General features: G+C 40.4%; 1 protein-coding gene across 1 annotated transcript in view; it reads right to left on the minus strand.

The window, feature by feature from the left end:
• Positions 1-381: 381 nt before the first annotated feature.
• The window catches only part of LOC137291703 (cell adhesion molecule 2-like), a 63,297-nt gene continuing 40,401 nt past the window's right edge, over positions 382-23,277 (minus strand). Inside the window, exons 4-6 of the mRNA XM_067823193.1 lie at positions 10,047-10,382; positions 7,882-8,163; positions 382-653 (exon numbers count right to left, since the gene is read on the minus strand). Coding sequence (XP_067679294.1) covers positions 382-653; positions 7,882-8,163; positions 10,047-10,382 — 890 coding nt within the window. The remainder of the gene's footprint in view (positions 654-7,881; positions 8,164-10,046; positions 10,383-23,277) is intronic.

Genomic DNA, 23,277 nt, shown 5'->3' on the forward strand with positions numbered 1-23,277 from the left:
GTAAGGATGGAAAGAAATCTAAAAAATCTTATGCATACATGACACTGTTTTAACTGAACTAAATTTTTATTTATAGTTGTGATGATAGTGTACTAGACTAAATAATCCAACCCCATGACCGGTTTCCTGCACAATATATATATATATATATATATATATATATATATATGTATATATATATATATATATATATATATATATTGTGCAGGAAACACATATATATGCACATGCATGCAAATTCTTTGCCACATATGTATTATACATTTGCCCATAACAGCCCATTTATGTAGCCGATTTATCATTGCATGTCTCTTTTTCAAAATGTATTTACTGATGACATTTCATTATTTCTTATGATGCGCCATCAAAGTAATACAGCAATTACTTACATGTGACATCCACTGAAACACTGGAGCTGTCAACAGTCCCGAGTGTATTGGAAGCCTGACACTTGTAGGATCCTGTCTGTGACCTGTCGGCCACCGGGAGAGTCAGTGTACCTCCATCACTGTGAGGTGTCCCATCCTTGAACCATTTGTATGTACACGCAGGTTTGCAGGTGGCTGAACACCGGATACTTGGTACAGTCTCTTGACCTTCCCTCTTGGTGTAGGACAGAGTGGATGGTTGTAGGGTCACAGCATAGGGACCATCTGTCAGAAGGGAAGAACAGTGAAACAGATTAAACCAATGTATGTACACACAGCTGGGGGAACACAGGATACTTGGTACACTTTCTTGACCTTCCCTTCTGGTGTAGGACAGGGTGGAGGGTGTAGGGTCACTGAATAGGGGTCATCTGTCAGAAAGGAAGAACAGGGAAACAGGTCAAACCAATGTATGGACACACAGGCGAGGGTACACAGGAGTGGAGGGTTGTAGGGTCACAGAATAGGGGCCATCTGTCAGAAAGAAAGAAGAGTGAAACAGATTAAACCAATGTATGTACAGACAGGTGGGGGAACACAGGATACTTGGTACACTTTCTTGACTTTCCCTCCTGGTGTAGGACATAGTAGAGGGTTGTAGGGTCATAGAATAAGGGTCATCTGTCAGAAAGGAAGAGCAGTGAAACCGGTCAAACCAACGTATGGACACACGGGTGAGGGGACACAGGAGTGGAGGGTTGTAGGGCCACAGGATAGGGGTCATCTGTCAGAAAGAAAGAAGAGTGAAACAGATTAAACCAATGTATGTACAGACAGGTGGGGGAACACAGGATACTTGGTACACTTTCTTGACTTTCCCTCCTGGTGTAGGACATAGTAGAGGGTTGTAGGGTCATAGAATAAGGGTCATCTGTCAGAAAGGAAGAGCAGTGAAACCGGTCAAACCAACGTATGGACACACGGGTGAGGGGACACAGGAGTGGAGGGTTGTAGGGCCACAGGATAGGGGTCATCTGTCAGAAAGAAAGAAGAGTGAAACAGATTAAACCAATGTATGTATGGACAGGTGGGGGAACACGGGACACTGAGCACAACACTGGTATCCATGCTTGTGGAGAGGCATGTGATTAATCCATTCTTGACCGATCAAACTGACATCAGTGACCATTCGTGATGTATTTCAACACTAACTCACAATCTGTGCTCAATATGTTCTTTATCATAACGGGTTTGTTTACTATAGCAGCATTGCTCTTTTCTGCTACATAATTACTATGGCACCCGTGGCGAGCCACCTCCTCGTGGTGGGTGCTGGGTAACGCCAAGAGCTCGCCGACACCCCCGTAGTGGACCCGGGGGGATATTTGGTCCACCAACCCGTTTGCCGTGGGTTGCGGCCCTGTGTCGGCGGAGGAGGGGATCCTGGTGGTTGAGGGCAATAGGGACCTGCAATCGTGTTCCTGTTGCTCAATACACCACTTTGGCCCTGACTTCGCCTAGACGGGTGGTTGAATGGGCCCGGTTCGACCAATCGGCTGGTCATGCCAAGCCCTGTGCGGGGATTATTCATGTAATTGCACATTTGATTTTGTGTTTGTTTCAATTTTGGTCTTGGCTTTTCACTAACAAAACGTTTTAGATTTGAAAACTGATGTTATGAACTTTGCCTAGAGTCTAATGCTTATACCCAGAAGGCGGTGGCTCATGGGCCAATCTGGTGGAATAATTCTTTAATTTTTCTGCTGGAGTATATCATCCGGGTATCCTTGGTGCTTCAAGCTGGAGATCCGCTTGTTTTTAGCATTGTCCTTGTGATACTCCATGGTGGGTGGGGAGCTCGGATGATGAAAAATGACTTATTCACCATGGCTTACGAAACGCCCTAAAAAAAACTAAACGTCCACTTGACAACGATGATGAACAGCGACCTTCACAATCTATTGATTACTGGCCACGGTTTCTAGTGATTGAAACTACTGATAAAACACCGTTGAAATTAAATCCGTTTGCGGTTTCTAAAGGCATTCAAGGCATTGCAGGAGACGTGAAAAACATTAGACGCTTGCGTTCGGGTGCTTTGTTAATTGAATGTAGCAAACGACAGCAAGCATCCAACCTCCTTTCCATTGAATCATTTGTTGGTACACCTGTGTCCGTTTCTGCACACCGAACTCTTAACACAAGTAAAGGTATTGTAAGAGATCGGGATCGATTGTTCTCTGACATGACTGAACTGGATATAGCCACCGAAATGAAAGACCAAGGCGTCATGTTTGTCAAACGATTTACCACCCGTAAAAACTCAGAAATCCATCAAACAAATACGTATCTCTTTTCGTTTTCTTCTCCAACTGCTCCTCAATCCATAAAGGCTGACTACTGCAATATCAGGGTTGAAACATACATTCCCAACCCTCTCAGGTGTTTCAAATGTCAGAAGTTTGGCCACGGTGTGAACACCTGTACGTTGTCTGTCACGTGCGCTCACTGCAGTGAGAAGACGCATGTGACGGAAGATTGTGAGAGCAGTTTTAGAAAGTGTGCCAACTGCTTTGGAGCACACTCGTCGTCCTCCAAGGAGTGCCCGATGTGGAAAAAGCAGATGGAGATTAACAAAATTAAATTTACTAGAAACGTCAGTTTTGCAGAAGCTAAAAAACTTGTACAATCTCCAGAACTAACTGAAACGTATGCATCAGTAACTAGACCACTATCAGATTCAACCCTAAAACAATCTAAAGTCAAAACTACATCAATAACCTGTCAAACAGACTTGACATGGGTGAAAACTAATACTCCCGAGAGGTTTTCACCGGAACAATCCACCCAAACATCAGTTTCAGCCCAAATCCAATCTGAGTCTTTGAGTAATCATGACACATCTACACCACAGGAGATAGCACCATCTCAGTCAACTGCAAATGTCAAACAGGTTGTTAAAAGTAAACCCAAACCAAGGCCAGATCTTTCTAAAAAACTTCAGAGTGGCAGAGTCTCCAAAGGATCAGAAAATCGTGTTCAACTTTATAATAAATATGGTTCGCTTGAGGACATGGAAGTGTCCCAACACACCCATCAAAGGGCACATAGCTTGTCGCCCACCAAAAAAGTGCGGGGCAGATCCCCAATCAATGCCCCTAAAAGATAGTCCGTTCCAAAACTATAGTACAGTGGAATTGTAGAGGGTTAAGGACCAATTTCAATGAGTTACAGCTACTAATCCAGGATTTTGCACCATCGGCCTTCTGTCTGCAGGAAACCTATTTGAAGCAGACAGATACTTTTGATTTACGTCAGTTCGTTTCATATAATTATTCGTCACCTCCGGGTGACAGGGCCACAGGAGGGTCTTCAATCCTTGTAAAGCAGGATGTTATCCATAGTCCTGTTGCACTCACAACAAATCTCCAAGCTGTTGCAGTGAGACTAACTCTTCATGTTACCTTTACACTGTGCTCTCTGTATATTCCGCCTTCTTCAGCACTCCAGCAGTCTGATCTACAAGGTCTCTATGACCAACTTCCTAAACCTTGCATCATAATGGGTGATCTCAATGGCCATAACCCAATTTGGGGTGGTACAAACACTAACACTAAAGGTAAACTACTGGAAGATTTTATAGCCAATAATGACTTGTGTATATACAATGATGATTCAAGCACTTATCTGCATCCTGCAACTGGCACCTACTCTTGTCTAGATTTATCTCTCGCAGACTCTACTCTACTTAATGAATTTGATTGGTCAGTCCACAATGACCTCTGTGGAAGTGACCACTTTCCAACTATATTATCAGAAAATACTCCATCTGACTCTCCATCATATACCAGATGGAATTTTGCCAAGGCGGACTGGTCGTTATTTCAAACTTTATGTGCATCTAAATTAAGACCCGAATGTTTCAGTCATATAACCGATCCTATTCAATTATTTTCTGACGTTTTAAATAAAATTGCTGATGAATGTATACCAAAGTCCTCTACAACTCCACATGTACGGAAACCATGGTTTAATACAGATTGTAGACAAGCCAGGAAAGCGAGGGAAAAGGCAGAAAATTATTTCCGTCGTCACCCAACTGTCCATAATTTGAACAAATTTAAGATACTCAATGCGAAGGCGCGTCGTACTTTCAAACAAAATAAACGGCAATCTTGGAGGAACTATGTCTCCAAAATTAACTCACGTACGCCAGTGTCTAAGGTATGGAACATGGTTCAAAGAATTAAAGGCAAAGGTTCAAAAGTTGCTGTTCACCATCTTAAAGATGGTGACAATTTAATTACTGACACACCTAAAATTGCAAATAAACTTGGAGAAACACTTGCCAAAAATTCATCATCGACAAATTATGTTCCTGAGTTTCAGAGATACCAGAAACAACAGGAAAAGACAAAACTTAATTTCGCTTCAAATAATGGTGAAGACTACAATGAAGTGTTTTCATTACATGAGCTACATATTGCACTTGAGCAAGCTCATGACACTGCAACTGGTGATGATAATATACACTATCAGCTACTGAAACACTTACCTGAACCATGTCTAATGGCACTTTTAGATATATTTGATCAAATATGGACGTCGGGGGAATTTCCCCCTTCATGGCGTAATGCCATTGTAGTCCCAATACCAAAACCTGGCAGGGATCATACAGATCCGTCGAATTACAGACCGATATCTCTAACCAGCTGTGTCTGTAAAACCATGGAACGTATGGTAAATAATAAATTAACTTGGTATCTTGAAACCAATAACCAATATACCATTGATCATTTGGTACGTTTAGAATCCTTCCTTAAAATGCTATAGTAAATAAACAACACGCTGTATCGATTTTCTTTGATCTCGAGAAAGCTTATGATATGACCTGGAAGCATGGCATTTTGAAGGATTTACATGATTTTGGGTTCAGAGGCCGTTTGTCTCCTTTTATATCAGAGTTTTTAAAAGACAGGCAATTTCAAGTACGAGTGGGTTCAACCCTGTCTGATCATTACAATCAGGATCAGGGTGTCCCTCAAGGCAGTATTTTGTCCGTCACTTTATTTAGTAATAAAATCAACAGTTTATCCAAGGTTTTAAATGATTCAATTGATGGATCACTTTTTGTAGATGATTTTAACATTTCTTGTCGTGGTAAAAATATGCGTACTATTGAACGGCAACTACAACTTCGTTTAAATAAAATAAATAAATGGTGCCTTGAAAACGGCTTTAAATGTTCTAAATCCAAAACTAATTGCATACATTTTTGTAGGAAATATAAGCCGCATAAGGACCCTGAACTATCTTTAAATGGCTCTCCCATCAAGGTTGTAAAGGAGGCCAAGTTCCTGGGTTTAATTTTCGATTCTCATTTAACCTTCTTGCAACACATTAAATCCCTTAAGGCTAAATGTCTGAAGGCACTCGATTTGTTAAAGGTTGTTTCAAATTCCAAGTGGGGAGGGGATCAAGTTACCCTCCTTCACTTATACAGATCATTGGTACGATCTAAATTTGACTATGGCTCCATTGTATATGGTGGAGCTTGTCAAAGCAACCTTAAACTATTAGAGTCTGTCCACCACCAAGGTCTAAGACTTTGTCTTGGATCTTTTAGAACCTCACCTGTTGCCAGTCTCTATGTTGAGGCTGATGAACCATCTCTTACACAACGCCGTATAAAACTGTCTTTACAATACATTACTAAATTATATTCTAATAAATCTAACCCTGCCTATAACTGTGTGTTCAATCCGCTTTATGAGAATTTGTACGACAAGAGGTCTTCTCTTGTTCCACCTCTAGGACACAGAATTAAACCCTTTCTTTCTTCGGCCGGCATTGAACTGGAAAACATAGCTCCCTCCCGTCTTCTTGCTTCTCCTCCTTGGCAGTTGGTTAGGCCACAAGTTGACCTAACATTAACTTCATTTAAAAAATCAGAAACTAATGAATTACAATACAAACATTAATATAATCAATTAAAAACTAAATATAGCAATTATAAATCCTTATTTACAGATGGTTCCAAGAACGGTGGTGCAGTAGCTTGTGCCACTGTCATTGGATCCAGAGCAATATCTTCTAGAATTCCAGATAACAGCTCTATTTTTACTGCAGAAGCAAACGCCATATTAACTGCTCTTAAATATATTCAAAGACATCCTAAACACAAACAGTACATAATCTATTCAGACTCTCTTTCGTGCCTTCAGGCTATTAAAACCTAGCATGTAAACATCCACTTTTAATAGAAATTATTGAACTTTATAACTATCTTGCGACTGGCCAATATGACATCGTCTTCTGTTGGTTACCCAGCCATGTTGGAATCTCTGGTAATACTTTGGCTGACCTTGCTGCTAAGGCAGCGCTAAACAAATCTGTTACACCACTTCATATTCCCTATACTGATTATAAAGCTACCATTAGATCTTACATCCGTGATCTGATGCAGAAGCAGTGGGACACCCAAGTAGGTATCAATAAATTACATGCAATAAAACCATTTGTTGGTTACACCTACTTGGGTTGTCAATCCAGATTTGAAGAGGTCATTATACGACGATGTCGTATTGGCCACACTAGGTACACGCATGAATATCTTTTGAAAGGTGAGGATCCTCCGTTCTGCATCCCTTGTGATGAAATCATCACGGTCAAGCATATCTTGCTTGACTGTGTTGAATATTCCATCACAAGGGACTATTATTTTAAAGCAAGAACTATGAAGGACCTTTTTAGTAACGTACGTTCTCATTTAATTATTGTATTTTTAAAAGAATTGAATTTATTGACTGACATGTAAATAACTAAGTATTTTATGATTGGAAGTTGAATTAGCAGCTAAGATTGTTAGTGGCTGTATCCTCGAAGGGGGTTGAAGTACCGTAAAATTATTGTCCTCCTGAGAGGGTACGTAAGTCCCAAAACGGTTTAAGTCAGATTTAATCTTCCACTTTTTTAATCGTAGAATATGTGTCATTTCAATTTGTGGCTAATCTTGCATACAGTCGCCAACAGCTGAGGGGATGTTGTAAATCCAGCCAGGGACCATGCAGGTAGCGGAGGTACTGTAAGTCCCCATGGTCGCTGGTATGGTGATCTACCCTCTGTTGTTGGCGATCTATAGCCTGTTTTTATGTTGTACTGTCCAAATAGTGATACTATCTTTATTTTTTAAAGTTTCTACGCTAGTTTTAATACTAACTGTGATAGTCTAGTGGTTTTTCTGTCCTTCGTAGACAGGGTCTTCATAATATCGATATATATTCTTTTTTGTCATGTATGTTCTCGTCACGATATGGCTGCAATATTGCCGATGTGACGTTAAATATTAACTCACTCACTCACTCACTCACATAATTACTATTCACAAACAGCAGATGCAGATGCTACTAAATGAATCTTGTCAACGACACATGAGACTTCATTCTACTATTTGGCAACATTATTAGTTTAAATGCCATTGCATACTTGTCAATGACTGTCTAGTTCAGCTTACATTGTGGCTCCATGTTGTACACCTGGCTCCACTCTGACTCCAGACTCCGACTTTCTCTGGCTCTACATCTGTTGCTGTGACTGTCACGGGAAGTCACTGTGAAGGTGTAGGAGGATCCAGGGGAGGTAACTGTGATGTTAGTGTTGTCACGCTGCCAAATGTAGGTTAAGGTCAGGCCATGATCAGCTGGGACAGTGGTAGAGGTGGAGCTGCAGGTCAAGGTGATTTGTCTTCCAAACACAGGAGCTAATGGTCCACTAAGAGTTGGTTTAGTGGGTTGACCTGGAAATGTTTATAAAGGGCTACAAATAATCATGATGCCTGAATAATAAACAACAATATACAATGTAATTCTACAGCGATTTATACACTTTCAATTAAAGGTGAATGTTTGCAAGAGAGATTTCTTATAGCGTGAAGGCACGAAAGGGAGTCGCAGTAAATGACGTATAGTTTACAGCGAGTCACTTAACCTGCGCCACATGATATAAAACCTCTTTATTCAAATCCTGACTGACTCACAGTCAGACAGACGGGTCCAATCTCTTCTGCTAGATGCGGCGTTTGTTCAAGTCGCCACCCCACGCGCGACCACGTGGTTGAAGGGAAACTTCCTGCAAGTCCCCAAATCGGGAAAATTGGGCCCCTCAGTCTCTCTGTGGGCCCCTCGGTCTCTCTCTTATTTCACTCAACTGATAAAAAACATTGCTGATTTCAAGTAAAAACTCTCTTCTGTGTTTTATCCTCTTCCATCAGAAGGCAAAACATAATATACACTCTTGAACACAAGCAGTGTGTTAATCATGTGTTGAGCTCTTCTGTTTTTGTGACTACTGACTACCGTTGTTAATTTGACATACATTTAGACGAACGTATGCAGTTTCCACAATGTCTCGATAAAGGCAGTTCAGCACGGCAACAACACACGCGCTACTTCTCTGTGGGAAGAAGGGAAAGCATACAAAAAATTGAGAGGATTAATCATTATTGTTGTCAGTGTGTGATAACTTACAATTTCCTGGATGTTACCCCTTCTCAATACACACTTCTGAAGTGTGTATAAAGTGTCTATGTACTACCTGAATCAGGAAATGTGCTTTGTGTCTTCATTATCACATACTCAATTTTCTAAATTGTTTTTCGTTATTGTTTCAAATGATATTTGTGAGTAAGTCACGCCACTATCAGTTAAATTAAAGGCGTGCATACGTACAGGTTGTTCAGCTTGACCTCAGCTACTCTACATATGCATGATCCGGGAGGTCAAATGACACAGCGGCAGGTCGAGTTGACTTGATTACATAGGGAAACAGTGAATGTTGTTATTGTTGCGTTCGTGCATAACATGCATGCGTGGATGTGTTACAGAATTTGTCCCGGAAAACAACTCTTCTGAAAAAAACCCAAATCATGTAATGTTTTAATTGAATCTTTTATACAGCCATAAACTAGCCAGTTTGGTATATATATTACGACAGAAAGTCAGTTACTGTCAGAATCCGATGTACTGGTCGCTGCCTAAAAGCCCGATTAGGAATCATTAGACCATCTGTAGCTTCTTGTTAAAAAATGTTAGGACATTCTTGTGATTTCCCGACACTGACATGTCGAAGGCGACGTTGTCTCGGCTGTTCGGCTGACAATCAGCTGACAAAGGCGCACCCCTTCACAATAGTAGACCCAACCAGTTGTGACACCGCCAGGCAGTGTGTTAGTATGCACTTGATCAGGTCAAGCTGAACAGCCTGTACACATCAAACTGCTTCAATGAGTGTTCTGAGAATGTTTATAGATAGCACTGGATACAGACCTTAACTTTTGTCTTTAGTATTTACGTGAACATGACTAACAGGATTAAAGTTTGTCTCAGCGAGTGAAGTTAGCTAGTGTCATTTTCAGTGCTGCTTATATGTGTGGATAGCTATAGCTCAAATGGAATAACTTGTGTTAAGAAATAGTAGCAAGTGAGACCTTCTTCTCAAATCACTGAACTGCATTTCCGGGTTAGATTTCAAGATGACATAGAGAACACAACCTTGTCAATTTATCATGACAGCCAGGGGCACTGCGTGGTCGCTTGAAGTAATCAGCGCATAGATATATCAGTGTATGCATATCAAAATTCAAACTATGTCGCACAACTCCATTTGAAAACGGGGCCTTACCTAGAACAACCAGCTTCTGTCCACACTGAGGTATGATGTCAGTTATTCCCTCCCTCCCACAGGTGTAGTCCCCAGCATCAGACCTGACAACACGACTGAGGTCAAAGGCCATGACCATGGGGTCAGCAGTTAGGTTCCCGGTGTAGGTGACACGAGCTGTGTAGTTCCCTGTTACCTGGTGGTTATTGACTGCATTGGCCAGTAGTACTGCAGTTCCAGATGGACTGATGACATACAGGGTATTGAAACTCCGTGATGCAGCAGGTAGTCGCCACCTGAAGCTGGCTGTCTCAGACTCCCTCACTAACACAGGACTGGCCAGCTGGGACTGTACACCTGTTTGGGAAAACCATAGTTAGCTATACGAATATTATGAGAGTGTTATGAGATAATGTAAATCAACAACTTGATTGAAGTACAAAACTGAAACTAGTATCAAATAACATTTAGATAATGTATGAAATATGTTTTCCCACTGAAGTAGTGAGAGTTAGACAAACATTTGTTTGGTATAAGCTTAAAAGAAACTTGAAATGTATCTCAAAGGAAGGAAACTGCAATTGATATGTTTATAATTAGTCCGGATGTAAAGTATAAAAAGACCGACCAGTCACTCTGAGTCAATTAGAATGAAAGGCTTGCTTTAAATCATTATAGTATGTTTTACACTGGACATGTATCTCATGTTTACTCACCGCATCGGACAACTATTATGTGCTCAAAATCAAAATAGGGACCTTAGCATGAGAAAACGAAGCAAAGTCTCACTATATATCGCTAGCCTTGCCTATGCACCAGTGACCGTAAGGGGCACTAATGATCATCATGTCAGAAAAGAAACACAGCAAAAGTCCTAATCATTCATCAAGATGGTTGAAACGCAGCTTTGTTTGGAAATTAATTTGAAGATGGCGTCATATATTTTACACATTATTTTCCATCTGCCAAAACTTGCCATAGTGCATCTTCATGTACGCCTTATGCCTTATAATTCTGGCATAATTAATTCATTTTTATATTTGTAGGCACTTTGGAACAAAATGTTTTATACCCTTGTCAAAGTATCCGTTTGTGTAAATGAGTCTATAATTAACCAGTGTTCTTGTATGTTTAAAGTTTGTGTGTTTCTGGCAACGTCTGGGTTTGTATATTTATTTCTGATGAGAGTTTTGCATTTTGTGTTTTGTTAAGGTGTCAGGATACGGGATGGGTTGGCGTTGTTTAGCTTTCATGTGTTGTGTTCAGTAATGAGGTTTCCTATGCATTTCAATGTTGGGGTTAGAAAAGGCTTTTGTTTAGAATTTAGGATTTACTGGTATTGGTCTATTTAAGTGATTTGTGTGTTCAGATGAGGTTATGGTTAACCGTTTCAGTTCATAAGTTATGACAATAGAACCGGGTGTAAAACTGTTCTGGTCCAGGGCCTATCCTTCCGAAGCTATCTTAGCGCTGTGATAGTCATAAGTGCCATAGAATAACATTAACCTACAACTATCTTAGCACAAAGAGAGCATCGAAGACCTGTTTTATTAGGGTATCTTTATCAATGTAGTGTTTGATCCGGTTTTTGACCATGGCGTCCATAGATGTAGACAAATTACATGTAAGGGAAATGGACCGGTAAGAGTTCGCTTCATCAGTCGGTCTATTTGGCTTTGGGTGTGCGTCAGTATGATCAAGGTAGGAATCGAAAATGCTTTATTATTTCTAAAGTTGTGAGATCAAGATCGGATCGGTGTATTTTTGTAGTTATTAAGAACATGTAGCCAGGTAATTTGGAAAACTTGCTTTGAATTTTAGCGTTATTTTACACAAAAAAAAAAGAAATTCATTGCCGACGTTACTATGGCTATTAACAGTGGGGAAATGCTGTGTTTGCTTGACTGTTTGCTTTTTCCTTTAGTTTTTCTAAGTTGTTTAATTTTGGAGTTTGAGTATGTCGTTTTACGCCATGGACTACCATGTGTGGTGATTTAGGTTCCAGTGTTTAGTTTTACGGTTTTGAACGGGCTTTGTATTTTATGATTTAATTGATGTGCTGTATATGTATTAATGTAGGAGTCGTCTCGTTTGTCTTATCAAATGGACTTCACTTTTTCCTAGTCTTTTTCATTTCCTCGGTCCACCAAGGTTCTGGTGGCTTACACCTAAACCTACAGTGCATAAGCTTAATGATGTTTAAATGACAAACGTCTGGCCCAGACATACCTTTGAGCAAACTAAACGCAGGTCATGGAGGAAATATGTGTCCAAATAAACTCCCGCACACCCATATCCAAGGTGTGGAACATGATACAATGACTAGGGGCAAATGACACAAATTAACTTGAAATTTCAAACACACTTGGAGAGACATTGGCAAACCACTCCTCCTCATCAAATTATAACCCTCAGTTCCAGATATACCAAACCCAACAAGAAAAGAAATCACGTCATTTTAACTCTGATAATGGCGAGGATCACAATGAAACTTTTTCTCTTCCAGTAAAACCACGTGTCGATTTAGGTACTAAGCTTGATAACGGTGTTAGTACCTATACTGAACCGCAAAAGAAACGCAAGATGATTTAAAAATGTCAATATTTCTTACTCTGTGGAACACACAATCTTACGAGGGTTGGCTGAAAAGTTCTAAGCCTGAGTGGTTTTTCCCCACCAGGTAGAGACAGGTGTTTGCCACCAATGAGAACAATCATTTAGTGAATCATAGACACAAGAACTACAAACGTACTAATAGTTTTACCTCAACTACAGCTCTTTTGGTAAACCTACCCTCTGAAATCATCAGAAATGGACAAAACTGAATACAGGGCAGTCATCAAGTACTTGCAAAAGAAAGGGATGTCCCCAACACAGATACATGCTGACATGGTCTCCACTCTAGGGGATGATGCTCCTTCATTTTCCACAGTAAAGAAGTGGGCTGCAGAATTTAAGCGTGGCAGACAAAGCCTTGATGATGACCCACGCTCAGGAAGGCCTTCAACAGCAACCACTCCAGAAAACATCACGCGAGTGCTCGATATGTTGATGGATGATCGACGATTGACTACTCGACATATTGCTAGTGTAGTGGGCATCTCTCGTGAGAGGGTTGAGCATATTATCACCAACGAATTAGGAATGACTAAAGTTTCTGCAAGATGGGTGCCAAAGCTCTTGACAGCAGAACAGAAACGTGTCAGGTTCTAGACGTCCCTTGACAATTTGCGTCGTTTTGAAGCAGATCCAGATGATTTTGTGGCACGATTTGTAACCATGGATGAGACCTGGATACATCACTTTCAACCACAAACAAAACTACAGTCAAAACAGTGGAAGTATCCTGATTCACCAGCTCCGAAGAAAGCCAAGTCTGTTCCTTCAGCTGGAAAGGTGATGGCATCAGTCTTTTGGGATTCCAGGGGTATTCTGCTCATTGATTATCTTGAAAAAGGTCAAACTATCAAATCGGTGGTGGCCATGTCAACAATCCGCGATTGTGGCTTTGAACTCATTGACCATCATCCTTATTCACCTGATTTGGCTCCTTCTGACTTCCGCCTGTTCCCCAAAATGAAAAATGAACTCGCCGGTCGCCATTTTGCAAGTAATGATGACGTCATTTCCGCTGTGACTGACTGAAGAAGATTTCTTCCTGACCGGGATTCGGGCCTTGCAGCATCGCTGGCAAAAATGTGTGAACTTGGAAGGGGACTATGTTGAAAAATAAATTACAAACATGGACTTTGTAACTTTTTCACAGTGAGGCTTAGAACTTTTCTGCCAACCCTCGTAACACTACGAAAAACAACAGACAAGTGATTGTTGAAGAAATGAGTCGTGATCCCTGGTGACAACAACACTCAAGTTTATTGTAAAAGCATATGTCATCACTCCACCTTAAGAACAACCCAAAAATGTCACGAAACAGTGTCAATCAGTGGCGCGTGTGACCTCCACTGTCTACAATGCAGGCAGCACATCGACGTCTCATCGAGTCAACAAGTGTCTGAAAGAAGGCTTGGGGAAATTGAATCCATTCCCTGACCAATCTGGCTTCCAAATCTCTAAGGTTTTGAGGTTGAGCAGCTGTCTGTATCAACCCACACATGCTCGACCGGTGCGATATCCAGGGACAGAGAGGGCCAGGGCAGTACAGCAATGTTGTTCCCTCTGAGGAAGTCCATAGAGACCCGTACAAAGTGAGTACAAGCATTGTCCTGTTGGAGCGTCTGGAGCTGGAGTTGGGCCTGGAATAGCGGTACAACGTGGTGTTGAAGGGCCTGGTCTCTGTAGACTACAGCAGTCACACGTTGATGAAACACGTGTAAATGTTTTGTGTGGTGGTAGCTGAAGCCACCCCATACTATGAGACTTCCACCACTCAAGCGGTAAGCATACAACAAAAGAGTTGGCGTAACGTTCATTACGTCGTCTCCATACACGTAATCGGTCATCGGCATAGGACAAGATGAATCTGGCCGCATCAGAAAACAACAGTTGTTGTCATTGTTGACGTTGCCAACGCTAGTGTTGTCGCGCCCACTGTAAACGATTTTGGCGGTGACGTTGTGTCAGAATCTCTCCGACGTATGGACGGCGACATCTGATACCTGCTGCCCTCAAATGACGACGAACAGAGTCTGCAGAGATGTGACGTTGTGGCCCTTGAATGGTTGCAGCGGTCTGTGTTACTCGTTGTTGTCGGTTACGCAGATGAGTAACCAGGATGAGACGATTTTGGACTGGCGCCGTTACCCGCGGATGTCTTGAACGTGGTCGGTCTCGAACATTACCGGTTTGCCGATACCTTGCAGATAGTCTTGTGCTTGTTGCCACTTGATATCTGAAGGGCCTGGCTGCTGCAGTTGGTGAGGATCCGATCTGCAACACTCCAACGGTGATTCCTCACTGCTGTTTCGTTAGACGTGGCATGTTTTCTCCGCGTTGTCACGGTCAATTTTGTGTTTTATGGTGTTTTCTTTTCATGATCTTCGTTATAAAGGTTCAAACTGGAGTGAAATGCATGCATTTTTGTGTGAAACACAAAATCGTCATGCAAAAAACCACTAAAACACTAAAATGATTGCGTTAGGGCGATATGGTCAAGAATAAGCGGCAACATCGGCAAAACCATCTTCGAATGCTTGGTTCTATAATGGTATACTTTGTTGTCCTAAAGTTAATGCATTTGGAACGTGCGTTTCTTTTGTGGTTCAGTATACACCGAAACGTCGCACCCACTGCAGTAAAGAGGTCACCTCACATGAGCTGATGATATTCATTACCAGCTTCTGAAACCCCTCCCAGTTGAAGCATAGAAATTCTACTCAATATATATTTGATGACATTTGGACAACCGGAAACTTTCCCCCTCGTATCACAATGTCATCGCCATCCCTATACCAAAACCTACCGTACTATATATATCACTAACTAGCTGTAAAACCAAGGAACGCATGGTCAAGAATCAAATAATCTGGTGCTTGGACATCATTAAAGAACGAATAAACTCAATGTTTGGGTATCCTTTTTACCACTGCATGTGAAAGACTTCTGGTTAGCCATATACGGAACAACATATTTTTTTTTTTTAAAAAAAGTGGTTAATTAATACCAAGCGCTTTAAAGTTGCTAAAAAGCCGTCTGTCGTCTCTCGCTCGCAAACGAAACAGCAGACTATGTGGTTTATGCAATTCTGTCGCCAGAACCCTGCAGTGACGTCATAAAAGGAACGATTTGCAGTTAGTTGTACAGAAAATGTGCAGGAAGCTCGTCATTTTGTTGAATTCTCGATGTCGCCAAAGACATGCCGAATTGTTGTGTTGCCGTCAATTGCTCCTTGAGGTCCGGTGATGATGTCACTAAAATCCTAATGTCCATCAATAAAATACATATTTTACTACCAGTAAAAAGTAATTTTCATTTTGAAAGTCGGTGTATATAAACTTAAATATCATTTATCCTCAGACAGGGCGCAGCCATTTTTGAAAATTGTGAAGCCGCATAACCCGTTCAGCCACCGCGACTTCCAAAAAAGAAATGTTGGACAACTGGTAGTCTAGACTGCGTACTTTATGTATCCCTCTGAGCGGTTAGGCGACTGACTTTGTGTGCTGGCGATTAGGTGCCTGACTCTGAAGGTGCGGGTTCGAATCCCGGATGGGACTCGACCGAAAAAGTACTAGAATTTGTACTTTACTGAGAAAGTGAAATCCCAAATATGACATATGTTGCACTTGACCACTTTCTAAATGGCATCGTGTAATCTTGTCAATATACATCTTTATGTTTGGTCTCATAATCCTAATTACTTTATAATCATACTTATGTGCATTTTAAAACTTAATAATAAAGAATAGATCTGTGAATGTATGACAGGAATGTAATATCGAGATATTTTACTGTTTGCCTATATGAATCATAATTCGCATGCACGCCCTAGCGTATGTCGTGTATCATTACACTTCACAACGAAAACAATGATTCCGTTGAAAGCTCCCACAACTTAATAAAAACAAAACGCAAATATTAAAATTATAACAAATGAAAGATATAGAACGATGTCAGGTTATTACCTTGTTCGAGGAATGTATCCATCAATTTCCACAAAAAGCGAGTAATATATAATTCATCTGCAGATTTCCCAAGTGATGTGTCTTTTAACAGTCTAATATACGAAAACGTGATGTATCGTTTCAGGTTTTTCACATTGCTGTATAGTTTCACTGGTCACCCAAGATAACACACCTTGCAACTAATTGCATAATGTGCGTCATTCTTTTAAAACAGTAATTTAGTTAGCCAATAATGAGCAATCAGTCTATGTATTGGCGGTTAATCCTTTGAATGAAGGGTGTTGTTTTTGCGTAGACACAGACACGACAGAGTGTATTCAGTATAGATTAGTAAATGTACATACATAAACAGTACCTTTTGACAAACCCCATTCAAATGGCACCCATGAAGAGCCACCTCCTCGTGGTGGATGCTGGGTAATGCTAAGTGCTCTTCTCCCGTGTGGACCTGGGACAGAATGTGTCCACAGCACCCCATTGCTTGTCGTAAGAGGCGATTAAATTGGGCAACCTGTTGGCCGTGGGTTGCGTCCCGTGTCGGTGGAGGATGGGAACCTGGTGGTTGAGGGCATTTGGGCTTTTAACTGCTTTCCATTTGCTCAACACACCACTTTGGCCCTTACTTCACCTAGACGGGTGGTTGAATTGGCTCGATTCAACCAATCGGCTGGTCATGCCAAGCCCTGTGCATGGATTATATATATATGTCATTGCACAAATTTTATTTGGACTTTTAATTCCGGTCTTGGCTGAATTATTCATGGACTTTTCTGGTTTTGGAATGTATAGGAAGTTCTGAATTTTGCCCAGAAGGCGGTGGCTCATGGGCCAATCTGGTGGATTAATTCTTTGTAATTCTTCTACTGGAGTATATCATCCTTGGTGCTGCAAGCTGGAGGCCCGCTTGCTTTAGCATTGTCCTTGTGATACTCCGTGGTGGGTGGGGAGCTCGGATGATGAACCATATTACACTAACTATGGCGTATGAAACCCCAACCAAAAAAACAAAACGTCCACTTGATATTGACCCTGTTGATACTGACCATAGACCGTCTGCATCGATTGAATATTGGCCGCGTTTCGTTGTAATTGAGACTCCTGAGAAGACACCGTTAAAGTTGAACCCCTTTGCTGTATCCAAGGGTATTCAAGGTGTTGCAGGAGAGGTGAAAAACATTAGACGCTTGCGTTCGGGTGCCCTGCTAGTCGAATGCGGGAAAAAGCAACAAGCAACGAACCTGATGAACATGAAATCTTTCGTGGGCATTCCCGTCACGGTCTCTGCTCACAAGACCTTGAATACTAGTAAAGGTATCATCAGAGATCGTGATCGATTGTTTGCTGATATGTCCGAAATTGACATAGGATCAGAAATGAAAGATCAAAGTGTGATGTATGTGAAGCGCTTTTCAACCCGAAAAAACAATAAAACATTCCAAACTAATACCTATCTGTTTACTTTTTCATGTCCAAATGCTCCTAAATCAGTGAAGGCAGGCTATTGTAACATACAAGTTGACACCTACATCCCCAACCCGCTCAGGTGTTTTAAATGCCAGAAATATGGACATGGCGTGAATACTTACTTGCACATTGTCTGTTGTGTGTGCTCACTGTGGTGAGAAGACACACACAACAGAAGATTGTGACAGTGATTATAAAAAAAATGCACCAATTGCTCAGGCGACCATTCTTCATTTTCTAAGCAATGTCCTATTTGGAAAGAGCAAATGGAAATCAATAAAATCAAATTTACTCAAAATATCTCTTTTTCCTAGGCCCAAAAACTGGTTAAGAGATCTGATCTTCCACAAACCTATGCTACAGTAGCAAAAACATCATCGGGGTCTAAATCTAACACTACATCAACCACAGGCTGACAAACTACCTTGACTTGGGTAAATTGCGATTCTCCACAGCCTTTGTACCCAGCTATATCATCACAGACTGAGGAATCACTTCCTGGTACCTCAAAGTCTTCTTCTGATCACAAATCATCATCTCAGTCACACTCAAAGTCTCAATCCACAGCTGATAGTCAACAAACTGTGAAAAATAAATCGAAGCCAAAGCCTGATGCTTCAAAACAACAAAGTGGCAGAGCTCCAAAAGGGTCACAGAACAAAATTCAATTGTTCAATAAATACGGGTCTCTTGAAGACATGGACGTTTCTGAAAACGTCCATTCTAGGGCACATTGCTTGTCGCCCTCCAAAAGAGTGCAGGGTAGATCCCCAATAAATCCCCCCAAAAGATAGTTTATTCCAGTAATATTTTACAGTGTAACTGCAGAGGATTAAGGACTAATTTACACGAATTACAGCTATTAGTCCAAGATTTTATACCTTCAGCGATATGTCTCCAAGAGACATATTTAAGACAAACAGATACATTTAATTTTCGTCAGTTTCATGCATATCATTGTTTTGCACCTCCGGGTGATAGGGCCACTGGCGGATCATCCATTCTAGTCAAACAAAACCTTATTCAAAGCCCTGTTTCACTTAATACTATTATGCAGGCTGTTGCTGTGAGAACTACGTTACATGTAGCGTTTACGCTATGCTCTCTTTATATTTCTCCGTCTTCGACGTTTGCTAAAACTGATCTTCAAGCTCTATATGATCAGCTCCCGAAGCCCTGTATTATAATGGGAGATTTAAATGGGCACAACCCACTCTGGGGTAGTGTAACTACAAACACTAAAGGGAAATTGTTGGAGGACTTTTGTTCTGACAATGATTTATGTATCTATAATGATGGTTCCAACACATATTTACACCCTGGTACAGGGACCTATTCTGCTCTTGACTTGTCATTGACAAATTCAGAACTACTAAATGAATTCGAATGGTCAGTCCACGATGACCTCTGTGGAAGTGACCATTTTCCTACTATGTTAAAAGCTGTAACTCCATCCGATGTTCCTCCATCATCAGGACGAAATTTTAAAAAGGCTAACTGGGCTTTATATGAAACACTGTGTGCTGAAAAACGTAAACCTGAACGTTTTATTGACGTTCCCGATGCTATTAAATGCTTTTCGGATGAACTGAATTCCATAGCTGATGAATGTATACCAAAGTCCTCTGTAGTTCCACACATAAGAAAACCATGGTTCAACGATGAGTGCAAACAAGCTAGGAAGGCAAGGAAACAAGCAGAACATTATTTCCGTCGCCATCCTATGGTGCATAATTTAAATAAATTTAAAATTTTAAATGCTAAAGCACGGCGTACAAACGCCAATCTTGGCAAATTATGTATCTAAAATAAATTCTCGGACACCCATGTCCAAGGTATGGAACATGGTCCAGAAAATCAAAGGTAAAGGTACTAAATCTACTGTCCATCATCTTAAACATGGAGATCAATTACTTACTGATAAATCAGATATCGCAAATAAACTGGGCGAAACCCTTGCTAAACACTCTTCCTCTTCTAATTATTTACCTAAATTCCAGCAGTATCAAAAACAACAAGAAAAGAAAACTATTAATTTCAATTCTGATAATGGGGAAGATTATAATGAAACATTTTCTATTCATGAACTCCATACTGCTCTTGATCAAGCTCATGACACTGCTACTGGAGCTGATAACATACATTATCAACTCCTGAAGCATTTACCAGAATCCTGCCTTTCCTCCGTCATGGCGTGACGCCATAGTAGTACCAATACCTAAACCTGGACGTGATCATACGGATCCGTCCAATTATCGTCCGATTTCACTAACTAGCTGTGTTTGCAAGACCATGGAACGTATGATAAATAATCGACTTGTTTGGTACTTGGAAACAAATAATCTTATCACAGATATACAATGTGGTTTCCGTAAAAATAGAAGTACTGTCGATCACTTAGTGCGTTTAGAATCATTTGTAAAAAACGCACTGTTTAACAAACAACATGCTGTGTCTATCTTTTTTTATCTTGAAAAAGCATATGACACTACTTGGAAATATGGCATTTTACGACATTTACATGACTTCGGGTTGCGAGGTCGTTTGCCTGAATTTATTGCCAAGTTTTTAAATAACAGACAATTCCAGGTCCGTGTGGGCTCTACCCTGTCTGATCATTACAATCAGGATCAGGGTGTTCCACAAGGCAGTATTTTGTCTGTTACTCTTTTTAGCATCAAGATCAACAGTTTATCTAAAGTTTTAAATGATTCAATTGGTGGATCGTTATTTGTGGATGATTTTAATATTTCTTGTCGTGGTAAAAATATGCATACCATTGAACGGCAATTGCAGTTGTGTTTAAACAGGATAAATAAATTGTGTCTTGAAAACGGCTTTAAATTTTCTAAATCGAAAACTAACTGCATACATTTTTGTCGTAAATACAAACCACATAAAGACCCTAAACTGTCTCTAGATGGGACGCCCATTAAAGTTGTGAAGGAAGCCAAATTCTTGGGTCTAATCTTTGATTCACACTCAACGTTTTTACCACATATTAAATCACTTAAAACTAAATGCCTGAAAGCTCTTGACTTGTTGAAAGTGGTTTCAAATTCAAAATGGGGAGGGGATCAAGCCACCCTTCTCCATTTATATCGATCACTCGTTCGTTCTAAACTTGATTATGGCTCCATCGTCTATGGTGGCGCCTGCAAAAGCAATCTTAAACTTCTTGATCCTGTCCATCACCAAGGTCTAAGACTTTGTCTTGGGTCCTTCAGAACTTCACCTGTTGACAGTCTTTACGTTGAGGCCGTTGAACCATCTCTTGCACAACGCCGTATCAAATTATCTTTACAATATATCACAAAACTATACTCTAACGAATCTAACCATGCATATAACTGTTTCTTCAATCCCCTTTATGAGGATTTGTGTAGCAAAAAGTCTTCTTTTGTTCCACCTCTTGGGCTCAGAATAAAGCCGTTTATTGCTGCTGCTGGTATTGAGCTGAACAATATAGCTCCTTTCCGTCTTCTTTCATCTCCCCCTTGGCAGTTGGTTAGGCCACAGGTTGACCTAACATTAACTACATTTAAAAAAACAGAAACTAATGAATTACAATATAAACAAGAATATAATCAATTGAAACATAAATATAACAATTACAAATCCTTATTTACAGATGGGTCCAAGGACGGTGGTGCAGTTGCTTGTGCTACTGTCATCGGATCGAGAACAATATCTTCTAGATTACCAGATAATAGTTCTACTTTTACAGCAGAAGCTAACGCCATATTAACAGCTCTTAAATATATTCAAAGACACCCTAAACGTAAGCAGTATATGATATATCCCGACTCTCTTTCTTGTCTTCAGGCTATTAAAATATTTCTTGTAAACATCCGCTTTTAATTGAAATTATTGAATTGTATAATACTCTTGCTGCTGGCCAATACGACATCGTCTTTTGTTGGTTACCCAGTCACGTAGGTATTTCTGGAAATGTGATGGCCGATCTTGCTGCCAAGGCGGCTCTGAACAAATCTGTGACAACACTTTTTCTTCCATATTCAGATTACAAAGCTTGCATTAGAACGTATATCCGTGATCTGATGCAGAAGAAGTGGGACACTCAAGTAGGTATCAATAAATTACATGAAATAAAACCGTATATTGGTTACACCTACTTGGGTTGTCAGTCCAGATTTGAGGAGGTCATCATGCGACGATGTCGCATTGGCCACACAAGATATACACATAAATATTTGCTTAAAGGTGAGGATCCTCCGTTTTGTATCCCTTGTGATGGAAGAATCACAGTCAAGCATATCCTCTGAAGGATCTTTTTAATAACACAAGCTCTCATTTAATCATTGCATTTTTAAAAGAATTAGATTTATCGTCTGAATTGTAAATAGATAAATATTTTATTATTGGAAGTTTAAATTGAGAACTGTGCTTGTTAGTGGCTGTATCCTCAAAGGGGGTTGAAGTTCTGTAAAACTATTGTCCCCCTGAGAGGGTACGTAAGTCCACAAACATTCAAAGTAAATTCAAACTTTCATGTTTTTAATCGTAGCATAAGTGTCTTTTTATTTGCATGGCTAGGTTTCCCAAATTGCTGACGGCTGAGGGGATGATGTAAATCCAGCTAGGGTCCATGCAGGTAGCCAAGGTACTGTAAGTCCCCATGGTCCCTAGTATGGTGATCTACTTTCAGTTGTTTGCAATCTATAGCCCATTTTTATCTTGTATTGTCCTCTATAGATCAATTGTTTTAGGTATAGTTACTAGTTTTATATTCTCATCTGTGATATTCTAGTTGTTTTACTGTCTCTCGTTGACAGGTTTTATAATAGATATATATATTTCATTTCAGTATTAAATGTTCTCGTCACGATATGGCTGAGATATTGCCGATGTGACGTTAAATATTAACTCACTCACTGATCATTTTCCTACTATGTTAAAAGCTGTAACTCCATCCGATGTTCCTCCATCATCAAGACGAAAGGTTAAAAAGGCTAACTGGGCTTTATATGAAACACTGTGTGCTGAAAAACGTAAACCTGAACGTTTTATTGACGTTCCCGATGCTATTAAATGCTTTTCGGATGAACTGAATTCCGTAGCTGATGAGTGTATACCAAAGTCCTCTGTAGTTCCACACATAAGAAAACCATGGTTCAACGATGAATGCAAACAAGCTAGAAGGCAAGGAAAAAGCAGAACATTATTTCCGTCGCCATCCTATGGTG

Source organism: Haliotis asinina, chromosome 1 (assembly GCF_037392515.1).
Source record: "Haliotis asinina isolate JCU_RB_2024 chromosome 1, JCU_Hal_asi_v2, whole genome shotgun sequence".
Lineage (NCBI taxonomy): Eukaryota > Metazoa > Mollusca > Gastropoda > Lepetellida > Haliotidae > Haliotis > Haliotis asinina.